General features: G+C 41.4%; 2 protein-coding genes across 17 annotated transcripts in view; one reads left to right on the top strand and one right to left on the bottom strand.

Moving 5' to 3' along the window:
• fgfbp1a (fibroblast growth factor binding protein 1a) overlaps positions 1–13,391 on the top strand; it is a 303,976-nt gene that overhangs the window by 128,512 nt on the left and 162,073 nt on the right. The gene's annotated exons all lie outside the window — the stretch shown is intronic.
• LOC141775594 (LIM and calponin homology domains-containing protein 1-like) overlaps positions 1–13,391 on the bottom strand; it is a 94,493-nt gene that overhangs the window by 10,914 nt on the left and 70,188 nt on the right. For 7 of the 16 annotated variants that reach the window (XM_074649097.1, XM_074649091.1, XM_074649092.1 and 4 more), the window contains 11 exons: positions 12,864–12,899; positions 9,604–9,730; positions 8,887–9,044; positions 7,466–7,949; positions 4,940–5,251; positions 4,546–4,651; positions 4,270–4,373; positions 4,083–4,188; positions 2,796–2,870; positions 1,257–1,285; positions 404–517 (listed from right to left, as the gene is read on the bottom strand). In XM_074649097.1, the coding sequence (XP_074505198.1) occupies positions 404–517; positions 1,257–1,285; positions 2,796–2,870; positions 4,083–4,188; positions 4,270–4,373; positions 4,546–4,651; positions 4,940–5,251; positions 7,466–7,949; positions 8,887–9,044; positions 9,604–9,730; positions 12,864–12,899 (1,651 nt within the window). The remainder of the gene's footprint in view (positions 1–403; positions 518–1,256; positions 1,286–2,795; positions 2,871–4,082; positions 4,189–4,269; positions 4,374–4,545; positions 4,652–4,939; positions 5,252–7,465; positions 7,950–8,886; positions 9,045–9,603; positions 9,731–12,863; positions 12,900–13,391) is intronic. The other 9 variants (XM_074649093.1, XM_074649101.1, XM_074649102.1 and 6 more) reach the window with 5 other exon arrangements.

Genomic DNA, 13,391 nt, shown 5'->3' with positions numbered 1-13,391 from the left:
CTTTTATTTAAGTAAAGGTTCTGAGTTCTCCTTCCACAACCGTTGACAGTATTGAAAATCTTTGAAAATGTCTAAATACCTGGTATACTGTAATACCTTGATACCACCCAAGCCTATCCACTACTGCATCTCATCCACTACTGTGAGAGTGCGAGGCCTCATAATTAACAGGCTTCACTTGTTCTTCTAAAGTCATCTTTTTCTCTATGGGCTCAGGTTTATTTCTTTCCCTAGGACTTGTTTGTACACTCAGAAATTGATATCTATAACTAAAAGTCTATTAATCCTACAGTGCTTACAGTGCTGGTGCCTTGCTCCACCCACTAAGCTCCATAAGGAAGTGAACCCCTAACCCTTGCAGACTCATGCGCCATGCTTCACCCTTTTGAGGTATACTGTGTACCTGCAGCATGCGCTCCTGCTCTTGCTGCCACCTTTCCTGACGCTTTCGCTCCTCATCCGGGTCCCAAGACCAGCGGTCGCCCCGCCTGGCCTGGGGCAACACCGGCACTGACACCTGATAAGACCCCAACACACACACAAACACAAACACATGCACAAATACACACAGCACACAAATATTCATGCACACATTTATACCCACCCACACACACTCTCACCCAACCATGAAGTCAATGAGAGATTGATATGGCCCCGACAGACACGCACATACACACACACAAACAGATCAACACAAGTGTGCACACACACACGCACACACACATCCACCACAGGAAAAGAAGAAGGGAAGGGAAGAGACAGAAATAGTTGGTCTACCACAACAGCACTACTCCAATGCTAGCCAAAGGATTCCTACTAAGGAGAGAGAAGACAGAGAAAGAGAGAGATGAGCTCAAATGAAAACGAAAGCAGTCTCGGCCGTTTTCTACAGCATCCTCATCTGGCATGCTACATCAACAGCTCTGTGTGTCCTACGATGTGACAGTGAGCACTAAAAACTAACACCTGATCTCAGAAAATGATGAATTGTAAAGATGCAGGCAGTCTGTTTCATATTTAGATAAAAATACTTTTTATAAAGGTACCTGGAGATTTTTCCTTCATCTTACCTGCAGACTTACATAATGTTGTAATGTTTTCAGCATTTGACTTGTGTTTTTATCTCTGTGTACATGCAGCATGTTAAACTACACTACTGTAACCCAGGAGATGATGAGCCAGATGAGAAGCAATAAAAGGATTTTTCAGAGTCTGACAACAAAATACGATGTCGTCAGATGATGCTTTTTACTCACGTTTCCACGCCGATCCTTCTCCATCTCTTCTGTAGAGGAAGTGTGAGAGAGAACAATAGTTGAAATACAATTTAAACAAACATTTTGGATACAGGTCATTAAACTCAATGTCTTTTGATGGGACGAATATTTACGAAAATGACAAGACGACCAAGTGTTGGTTTGACAAGGAGAAAAAGATGCTGATGAAAGAAAACAAAGATAGAGAGCCGTCCACCAAAAGCAACATACTACATCTGGAGTTTTCCAATAAGATGTTGTCTTTTCCGGCGCTTATTTTGTCTTTATGTTTTGATGTGTTCAGCTGTAAATTGAAACTTTTTCAAAATCACTCTGGGTCGGAGTGATTCAGATGTTGAGGTAGACCTAATGTTGTAGCTTTTGGTGGGAAATACAATAATGTAAAGCACAATGAGGCAAACATAAACCTGATCGTTTAGAAAGGTTAAAGGGTAACTTCTGTATGTTTTTGTGTCCCAGAAGTGACAAATGGGGACAACACTTTTTTTAAAATTAGTCCTGTATTGAGGGAGAACGCTGTAACCGTCAGTCGCAAAACGAGCTGCGAGGGCAAATCAGCAGTGCCAACGTAACGTTACGTTCACTAAAAGTGCCACTGACAGGCTCAGACTGTTATTATAAGTGTCTAACAACATTATGGAAAGGACCCTACAGAGAAAAAAAAAAATTCTTACCTTTTGCTTAATCTGGTCTGTTTTTTATTTTGTGATATCCGTATACTCTGGCTCAAATAAATACGGGCGGCCATCAAATTCAAAGACCTCCTCCACATTGTGGAAATCATCAATATTCAGCCATGACATTGAAAATCGTTTAGATAACACTAAGCTAAGCTTTCTGTACTCCAACACAACAAACTCTTCCCGGCCGGCACTCCGTTTCCACCATGGATGTATTCCACCGTTGTCTTCCGGCAACACGTCACCTCGCCAGATTTCAGAATGAGACTTCTCCCTGAGCAAGACTCTTTCCATAATGTCAGACATTTATAATAACAATCAGAGCCTGTCATGGCAAAAACAAGCACTTTTAGTGGACGTAAATGACGGTGCCAGCTTGCCCCAATAGCACCATACTGCAGCCCAGCGTTCTCCCTCAATACTGGACCAATTTCAGAAATTGTTGTCCTTATTAGTCAGTTAGACACAAAAACAATCACCCTTTAAGTAGGTCGTCCATGATGATTTTCATAAAGGTGATGTACTTCATCATAATCACCATAGCGATACCAATATGATTAAAAAAAAAAGTGCACTCTTTGAAAACAATGAAAACAAACAATGACAACACACCGATGAGTTAGACCTGGAGCATCTGTTCTCCATTGTAATTCAAAACACATTTACAACAGAGAGAGAGCTCATCACTGATCATCCACAAAACACTGGAAATGAGTGAACAACAAGAGATGGGACTGAAGGGCTGTTGTCTAGCCCTTGAAGAAAAGGCAAGGAGACCCTGCGCGTTCAGCACCCGGGGACGGAAACATGAGCTCTACCGATGAATGACGGGGTTTACCTGGCGGGACGAAGAACTCCCAGCGTAACTTAGGGTTGCTGGTTGCCAGCGGAGACCTGACACTGTTTGCAAACTCTATAGCGAAATAAAAAAAATGTGTGGGTGGAAGGAAAGGAGGGACGGAAGGGAGGGAGGGAGTGATAAGGGATAGACAGATGTCAAAACCAGATGTTGGTATGGACATCAAAGAATTGGAGAAATCAAATTGGGAAGGCTTTTACTGTTCTGCTCCTGTGATACTCTAAATGAATTTCATTTTATTTAAAGAGGTTGTAATTCAGATTTAGTATAAAGCCAAGGTGTTTTCTACCCAACTAGAATTTCAAGACAATCTTAACTTGCTTTTACTTGCTACGCAGTGCTTTTATTACATTTGAATGGCAATAGTTAAAGGGGTACAACACATTGATATTATTCTGGAGGCTATATAACATGATGGAAAATATACTGCAACTCGCTCATGTACGGACATTCATCGACCTGCAGAGCCGAAGAGCCCCGCAGACCCACAGTTTTAGACATACGCATGCATGACTTCAACAGCCACAGTCCTAGACGTATGCATGCGGCAGTTTAAATGACAACAGATAAAAATGGCAGTACAGCAAGACAGGGAAACTGTTTCATACCTTTCTGACTTATTTTGTCTTCCAGTAGTTGTAGTTTATGCAAGTGCTGTCCATTGGAACGGAGCAGTCCGTTAATAAAACAGTTAACAATAAACAATAACTGTTTATTGGTAACAAAAGTGACAGCATGTTTATTTATATTGCAAATGTTGTTGAAATTCTATTCTCCATTCAAATCATCACTGACAGTCAGTTGCTGTTTACCGTGATGACGCTGCCACCTTGTGGTTTCCCGGCGCACTGTATATTGCAGTATATTTTCCATCATGTCATATTGCCTCCATAATAATATAAATGCTTTAAAAATGGCCATTGTTCCCCCTTAACCTCTTTAATACATGTTGTTGTGAAACCGTCTACATTGAGAAAAGTGAATAGGGGACTTTAGTGTAAGTGCCAATTAAAGATCTTTGTCTGTTGAGCAGATAAAAAAGGTGAAGCAGGAGTTTATGCTGCTTGATAGTATTCACACATTATTGAACTCCCCTTTAACTCTGATTTAAACATCATTGGGTACAACAAAACAGAAAGAGAGCCAGGCTGAAAGGCAAAGGGGAAAACAAGCCAGCAAGGAGCATATGCTAATCAAACTCAGAAACAAAAGATGTATGGAAAAGAAGCTGCTGGCTCGGTGTTTGGATGTAGAGAGTTCACTAACCTGCTGGCGTTTCCCTTGGCGGCTGATATTCAAATGATTCTGGTGTAGCCAAGCTCGGTACGTTCTCTCTTCTCTGTGACGACTCCTGGAAACAGGGAACACCGGCCTGTGGGGAAATTCAAAGATTATACGTTTGCTGGCTGGGTGACTGTTTCTTTAAAGTTTAAAGTTTGGTTAGCAGCCTCACCTGTAAAGTAACTGGCTGACTTTGCTGTGTGCTGAATCCTGATTGGACAACATTGGAGATGCTTTGAACAGATGGTTCAGGTTTTTGTTGTTCTTGTTTGGCTTCTGAAAACACACAGACAACACATTTTTATCAGTTAAAATCATATAATAAACATTATTTCCCTCAACGTTATTTGTTTTATTTGTGTTTTCCAAAAGCTAAAGGTCAAATTAAAACAGTCCACAAGTCTATGAGCAACCACAAGGGGTCAGCATAGCAACATGCTGTTCAGACCTGCAGGTGGCATTTGTTGAGCTGCAGCATTTGACTTCTTCTCCTCTGGAGCAGCTACTGACTGGCTCCCAGTCTTCACAAAGCTTTCCTCTGGCTTCTGCAGCTCCTATAAGAGTCACAGATGGTTTCAAAGTTGAATAACAAACTAAACAAGTCTGAGATTAGTTTTAACTAAACTAATTTCTTTAACGCATTAACCCAACTTGCGATTTTTAGGTTGTAGCAGGCTTAGTTACTGGTATCATATGAAACTAGAAAATCTAAGGAATCCATTGGTAGCTGACAGGAGAGCACAGGTGATTCATTTTAGGATTCCTCTAGCACACTAATGACCTGTTTTTAATTTTAGTTTCAGATTTTATAGTAATCAACTATAAAAGATCCTAATCCTGACCGATGGGAGCGAGGTGGGCCGGCTTGGTGGCGTCGAATGCTCGATGACTTTCTCTTCTTGGACGTCCTTAGAAATCGGTTCTGTGCCACTTTGTGCCTCCTTGGGCTTTATTGACTCGGGGCTTCCTCCTCCGGTCGAGGCGCGTGGAATGCGTGTTGGCGAGGGTGCTGACGAGGGAGCATCTACGGTGCTGTTGCCGGTTTTGGAAGGGGACGCCTGGAAATGAGGAGGAGATTCCCTTCCTAGACTCTCAGGCGTGGTGGGAACGTCATCACTTCCTATGTCGCCGTTGACCCGGAGCAAACCGTCCGCCTAAATCACAGAGAACAGGTTTAATACTGGCTTTATGTACGTACTTCAGAGCTCAAGAAGATACTTTAAAATATGCTTTATTTTGAATACACCAGCCTTGTACTCAGTAATGTATTGGCTCACTTCTGATGTTGATGACTAGTTGAAGAATTGGGCTTGAAGATGAGCTTAATGGTTTGTTAAAAGTGTCAGAAAATGGTGAAAAATGTCAATCAGTGTTTCCCAAAGCCCAAGATGACGTCCCAAAATGTCTTGTTTTGTCCACAACTCAAAGATATTCAGTTTACTGTCATAGAGGAGTAAATAAACCAGAAAATATTCACATTTAAGAAGCTGGAATCAGAGAATTTTGACTTTTTTTTCTTAAAATAAAATACTAAAACCTCTCTAAAATGGATATTGTGGCTATTCTGTTTAATTCAAAGGGATTTGGGATTGTTTAGTTATTCAAACTTGAGTGCATACGAGTAAATTTGCATCTGTATGAGATTTGTAATGTCTATAATTTGTTAAATTCTTTTATTTTCCAGTCTTACCTTTAAAAATATGACTTAGGTGGATGAATGAAAAATTGGTTTATAGGTATGAAACATCTGCAGGAAACTCTACCATCTAAAAACATTTCAATAGTAAACTAAATGAATTGATGACAAAGAAATTTAAATAAACCCCATACCTAAAAACCCAGTGCCCTCTCTCATTTGTGGTCATTACCAGCCTCTCATCTCTGTTCGTTATTAGCTATTCATCTAGCTCACAACACCATGCCGGCCTCTACGACAAAGAGGCACTAATGTATGTGTGAGGAGCTCCTAGTGAGCGGTAACTTAAGACACAGTGGTGGAGTTGGGTGAATGCAGGCTCCCCCTCCGCCTCCACCTTCTCATCCCTCTCCTAGCAGCCTGTGTGGGCCCTCTTTGTCTGCTGGGAGCCCACTTCACATTGAGAGGGCCCTACTTGTCAACTTCTTAAGTCAATAGGGAACAGAGGGCTCCATTGAAAGCGGGGCTCCGCTCAGACTCCGGACAAGACATTCCAGAAAAGCGCTGTGCTCCATTTGGTCTGGTAATAATCTGCCCCTCCCTCCCCGCCACACCAAAACACAAGATCTCATTTTGAATATTCCCCATTTGGATATTTTTCCAGAAGAAAAGGAAATGGATCCTGTTGAGAGCACTCGGAGCTAAATTGAAACATTACATGCTTCGTCTGGGAGGGGAAGTCTTGTGTTTTCCTAGAACCCAGCCGGCTCATCACCATGGCGGCTCTGAGGCATCTTTATGTAGCTGCCAAGAGAGCTGGAGGGGAATTTACCCGGCAGCCTGTGAGAAGGGCAGCCAACGCCGGGAAGTGACCACATGTTAAGTGGTCAAGACCTGAACCATGCCCACTGCAGGACTGTTGTGGTTACACTAACTACATATCAATCAGGAGAACTTTATTATCACGGGTAAGGAACCTAAATATAGTACACTGTGAAGTGTACCGGTCTGTAGACACTTCAAAAGGCAACGACCCACAGTGGGATATAGAGGATGCTGTAAAGCACATTTACAGCAGCAATGTGTCCAGTGCTGCAGGGATGATGTATTTTTGTCGGCCAACCAGGAAGTTAGCATCGCCCTGGGTTCCCTGGACAAAAGGCCAATGGGATTTTTCCAGTGAGTTTTGGATTACTTAGAAAATAAATTCTGTGGCAAACAAATGTTTATGATACTTACACGTTTTGTTCAGCAAGATAATATTCTCAAATGAAAACCACTTTTATGATTTTTGAAGCGGGAATGCAATTTCCAGAAGTAAAACGCTAATGTTATAAACACTATAAACTGACTACACTGAGGTTGCATGAGTGCGAGTATACACAACGAGGCTGTAAAGGCGGACGAGTCGGCGTGATGGCGTTAAGTAGTCTCATTTAGCCGCTTGTTAGAAACCGCCTTTTTTAAGACACAAAGGCTTCAAAATTCATGAGTGGAATATTTACTGACATATTTTATATCGTAGAACAAAACATTAAAAAATCTCTTAAGCTTGTGTTAACCACAGACTTTAATTCAGGCATTAACTAAAAAAAACATTGACTTCCAGACGAGGGAACCGGAAGTGCTAAAATGCAAACTCATTTCTGGGTTTTTAGGACTCATTTCTGCAGCATTTGTTGGGAAGTGATCTGACATAATAATGACATAAGTGCTTCTGAGTCAGTCTCACCTTGCTGGGCCATGGTTCAGCCGCTGTGGGTCGGGGCTGGAAGTAAGGCTTGGGCATCAGCAAAGGCACCGGTTTGGGCGACAGGGTTCTAGTGGATGGGGGCTCAGACGAGCGGGAGCGGATCTGAGGCCGCTGATGCGAGGAGTCTTTGGGAAACTCCTCAATTCGGGCCTCCAGTGTGGACGTGAACTTCGGAGCCGGGGCGGACTGCTGGCGCAGATACCTCATGGGCCCGTTGGGGTCCACGTCGAAGGGGTCTGGGGTGGTTGGGGAGGCGGTCAGGGAGAGGGAGAGAGGGAAGGGCGAGCAGGGTAAGGAGGGATCAGCGGATATGCTGCCGTCCAGGAGCTTTGGCAACTGTAGGCGTTCCAGGACTGATTCACTGATGGAGAAACGCTGGGCGTAACGTGAGAGGATGAAGGATGCCTCCTCTGGGGTTCTGGCTCTCTTGTACGCGTCCCGCAGCTCACCCTCACGACGTTCCCTGTTGAAGAGGGAAGGAGGTACAGAAGGGATAAAAAAACAAAAAACAGCTGTGAAATGTCAAGCAACTGATACTGTATGACCCAGTTTGATGTTAACTTTGCTACTCTCTATTGGCAGTAGATATGACAACTGGTTCAACCTTTACACATCATACATCATATTTAAAATAGATTTGATCAAAGATGAAAACTGTTGTCTGACGCCGGGTTCACACTGGATGCAGAAGCGCTGCGCTAAGTTAATTGTCTCCCGAGCAGAAGCCTGGTTGTTCACACCAAAAGCATATTACTTAACTACATAATTGAAAAAACTACAGTCACAAACAGCAGTGACACTAGGCTAAACATAGTGGATGGAGTTTGAAATTTGATTGGAGGTGGGAGGGAATCGGGGGTATTGAAACTGCGGGAGAACAGCAGGGAGAGAGGGGAGGGAAGTCAAAAGTGTGTCTTGGATGCATATTTTATCATATATTATATATTTATAGAAGATTATCAGTGTCAGATTCGCTCGCATCACTGGGAGAAAAAAGACCAGATGTCGAAAATATCGCTGAAGATTGCGAGCCGGCTGCAGAGCTCAGTGTCACGGTGCGTCCTGTGTAAACTGCCCAATATGTTTACAAGGGCAGTGAAAGGACACACGCTTCTGCGTCCAGTGTAAACCCGGCGTTACCCTTCATACCAAGACATCTATTTCTTCTTCACTATCAATTGAGCTGACCTGCTCTTCCTCTTTATTATTTTCTCTGTGGGAGACCTACTTAAATGAACTCCAGGAGGAGCTGCTGACACCTTTGTGCCACTAACAGGAATTAAAAATGAAGATTAACTTCTGTTCTCTGAGAAAGACCTAGTTTTCCACTATACTACTATTGTTTTCTTTAGCTTTGCTGTTTTTAGCTGTATACAGATGTTTGTGTGTCTTTCCCCTACTTGTCCTGCACTATCTCTCTGTAGGTCTTGATGCTTCTCCTCCTCTGGGAGATGCAGGGGTCTCCTGACATCAACTGCTCCATCATCTTCCTCTCCTCCTCCTTCTTGATCAGATCCTGGGAGACACTCCTCCTCCGGTTTTTCCATTTGGCCAGGTCCTGACACACAAACAGAACGGAAAAGTGTTTCAGTTCCAAGTGAAACAAGGCGAGAGGGCTTGGCTCAGCAGCTCGGCTGTGGCCTTAGAAAACTGATTGAAGTTGTTTAACTGGGGCACAGCAAAACATTACTGGAGTTTGTGCTTCGGCCTGCAGGCAATAAATTCACTGCATTTAACTGATAAACTCCTGACACAATGGAGACAAGGAATAAAAAATGTGCAGTTGAGACAAAAGTGATCTCAATCCAGAAAAAAAATCATCTTAAAAGGAACAGTGTGCAACATTTCGGGGGATCTATTAGCATAAACAGAATATAATATTCATAACTACGTTTTTTTAGTGTATATTTATGTGAAACTAAGAACAGTTGTGTTTTCGTTAGCTTAGAATGAGCCCTTCATATCTACATAGGGAGCAGGTCTTCTTCACGGAGTCCGCCATGTTGCTAGTACTAGATGCCGCCAAATCCTACACACTATACCTTTAATCAAATATAAATAAATACACAGACTGAGAGAAATAACAACATAAAGTCAGACAAATGTGAGATACTCACGTCCTGCCAGTGATCGTCCTCTTCCTTCATCATGTTGTACTGGTTGTGCATCAGCTCATGACGCACCTGACTGTGGGGCTGCAAGATGCCCTCCTCCTCGCCACGCATGTCGATCATACTCACACTCCTGAGGAGAGGAGGGACAGAGAATATGGATAATGAAAAAGATGAGTTGACAAGTCATTATTTGAGTAGGATATGGTTTAGCTTTTTAGTTAGTCTGCTAGTGATTCCATTTTCCTCAGTGCATTGTACTATAAGTACAGCATGTGGGCATCTTTATCCTGAACCTAACCTTTTCCAAGACTCAGCAATGGCTAAACAGGTGATATTCCATCCAAAATCTAAGTTTTTCACAGTAATATCAAAGAAAACACCTCATCCACAAAAATACTTTTGTGCCAATCCATCATTAGGGGGAAAAAAAGCACTGATCTACTATGCGCACAAATTAGTTTATCTCGAATGACGTCACTATTTTTCTGGACTTTATTTAGCATAGTCTGTGTGTTCTCTTCAGCCCAGATGTCAAGCAAACATCAGACTACTGCAGAAGAACAGGTCAAGCCCTCTCCCACTCATGTTAACCTATCGTTTACCTGTGTCCATCTCAACAAATGCCCGCACAGACAACCTGTAATCCTTCTGCATTTTGGTTCACTTTCTGCAATTGGATTATTTCTCACTGTAATCAAACCGCACTAGGGTTCACTTGGAAATGGTCTGAAACCACCTCTCGCAAGCAGTCTCAGACCGGCATCAGAGTACAATTACTGCGTTCATAATTGCCCAAATGAACTGCACCAGTTGAACCGCACCAGAAACAGACAGAATGAGGGCTTGTGAAAGTGCCCTGACCACAGGAAGGGAAAACTGTCCATCTTCAAAGGTAACTTCATGCTCACCCTGCAGGCAAAACTAACATTTTAGAATCCAACACAACATTTACAATTCTTTTAAGTAGACATAAGTCATTTTCCTTTGGTTTGTTCTTTTGGATAATCACATCACATTCCAACATTTGTTTCAACAGGAAATACATTACATTACATTAAGGATGTTAAGATGTCGTATAATGAGACCTTTGGTACCTGTGGTTGTGAGTAACATTGTGACGTGTTATGAGATGCAACAACCAGTATGGTCTTCATACAGTCAAAGCCTTGTTACAGAGAGTTTACAGTCTTTATATTTGTTCAGTCAGTAATGTTAAAGCATCCATTTTTAGATTACAGACAAGACAGTAAAGTGCAGCCTTTTAGTTAAGAGCATGCGGCTCATCGCAGACTTAGAGGGTAACATCATTATATTCTTGCTCATTAAAGTCATGAGTGTAATAATTGTTTTGACTCAGAAAATGTATGCATTACCAACATACAAAAGGTAAAAAAATAACCTGGCAGAAGAGTGTTTTCAATCTAAGAGATGACTGACATGTTTTGTTCGGTGGGACGGGTGCAACACTGAATAACTTCTCCTCTAAATCAAAACTTTTAAACACACATTTGGGTCATCTCTTGGTTATGAATCATCTCTCCTGCTTCATGAAAAGCTGCACTTTTTACATTAGCAAAGCAGATTACCGTGATGATTTGTTTTGTAAGGGATGGGGTGTTGGGAGGGTGGTTGAAATGGTTGCGTTACATGAAACATGCAGCTGGCAGAAGCACTAAGATGATGTGCGATCAGCACAGATTAGTAAGTCCTCTCCACAGCCACTACTGCAGGCACTTTGAATACATCTGAGAGGACTGGATTGTTGCCAGCCACAAAGGCAAAAGAAGCATGACGACAATTTTTTGAAAACATTTTCATATTTCAGATCGAGTGTAAGGTCTAGGGACGTTGTTTGACACTATTGAGGCAGACTGTCAAAAATGCCCACCTTTACAAGCCATTTAACTCATAATTTGAATTTAAGTAATGCAAGTAGGAAAAATCTGCTTAATTGGGAGACATTTTTGTTTTCCATGTAAAGAAAACTTTTGTTAAGAGTTGTCCTCAATCATATAAGATCATCTTGTAACAAATGTAGTGATACACCTTACTGACCATTTACACCTCCATGAAAACAGAAATCTATGAAAATTACTATCTTTACAAAGAATATTTTGGTCATTTCACTCTTCAATGTGGTTTTATAAATGAATCAATCTCATGTAACTCAAAATTGTGACAAAACATTCCTTGTGTGTGAGCTGCTAAGATAAATTAAAGCACTAATTAATGAGATTCAGTAGAGAATTAGCAGTAAGATGTATTACATGAAGGCTTTGAGGGGCTATTTTAGAGGATTTTCTACCCTGGCGAGAGTATTGAGTACTTTTGTGGAAAACATTACATTCTTGGGATGTTTCTATTATTAAAAACTGATGCCCTGAAAGGCAAGTGAGAAAAAAAATCTATTTTCTAAGTCTGATGTAAATGGTTTTCTCTCCTGTGTGTATGACAGGTGAAAAAAAGCTTTTGCCAGGATAATCTTTTTAAGTTATTTTTCTCATTAACTGTGAAAACAGGTGAAAAAAAAGGTTTTGGCAGGTGAATTTGTTTTTGTTGTCAGGATAATTTTTGTAAGCGTTTGTAGTTGTAACATTCATTTTGGCCACATGAGGCCTAAGTGCTCCACTACTCCATGCATGTTATTTCAGTTTTAATTTCTCCATGCACTGTAACACAAGGTACATAGAGTATATTGTGTTTTAGTAAGTTATGTAAATTAAAACTCACCTGGAAGAACACATAAATGCTTTTAGTCCTAGTTAGAACATGGGGTAGTGGTGTACTTCAACCTCTTGTGGCCAAATTGAGTATTACAATAACAAACACTTAAGGAAAAATAGGGAACTTAGAAAGCTTATCCTGGCAAAACCTTTTTTTCACCTGTTCTTAAGTGATAAACACAGGAGAGAAAACAAGTTACATCAGATTTAGAAAATGCATCACCAGAATTGTTTTTTTCTCACTTGCCTCTCAGGGCTTCTGTAATTACAAGATGATCAAACATAAAGATTTTAAAAACTTACACAAAATATTTGCTCATGTGAACATCAATAAAATACCATAAAAAAGCTGAAGGCTTCAAGAGAGTCTCTTAAATTACTTCATTAAACCGTTGGCAGATTTTCCCACTTGCGTTAAGAAAAATCCAATTCGAACACTCAGTGAATGATTGAATGAGTTATTGAGCGGGCTTTGTTTTGTAGTGCAGAGCAGTGCTGGGCCAGACAGCTGAGCCTCTGAGCAGTAAATGGGCAACTTACTGTGGGTCATCTGACACACTATGTGTGCGGCTGAATCTACAGAAGGCAGAGAGCATGGAGAGAGAGCACAATCACAAATGAATACACGTCATTCACTCTATGTGAATATCAAAACACAGTGATGGGATATTTGATAGCTAGTGGGTAACACATACTGTGTTGTGATCACAGCTGACAATGAGTTGAACAGATTTAACACAGAATGGTTCATTAATAATGTTTTAAACATGTATGGTTTTGTATCTATGCACAGATGTTTCTGTCAGTTTCTGGGTTTAAGGATGATCCTAAAACCAAGCACAAGGGGGCAGTCTTATCCAAATCACAGCCAGAGCAGAACAGAGGACAAGTTTACTGCATCCCTGCAAACCAAAACATTGCTAGCATCCAACAGATGGCAATGATCTTAGAATGCAGCTGACACTTAACTATTAACAAAAAAGAAAAGAAGAAGCACATGCATCTTTTGTTAGACAGCACAAGAGCAACATCAAGGATGTGGCTCTCATTCTGTCTGTGACCACCACT

Source organism: Sebastes fasciatus, chromosome 10, assembly GCF_043250625.1.
Source record: "Sebastes fasciatus isolate fSebFas1 chromosome 10, fSebFas1.pri, whole genome shotgun sequence".
NCBI classification, from domain to species: domain Eukaryota; kingdom Metazoa; phylum Chordata; class Actinopteri; order Perciformes; family Sebastidae; genus Sebastes; species Sebastes fasciatus.
The sequence above is the reverse complement of the archived record's forward strand: the minus strand, read 5'-3'. Positions and strand labels throughout refer to the sequence as shown.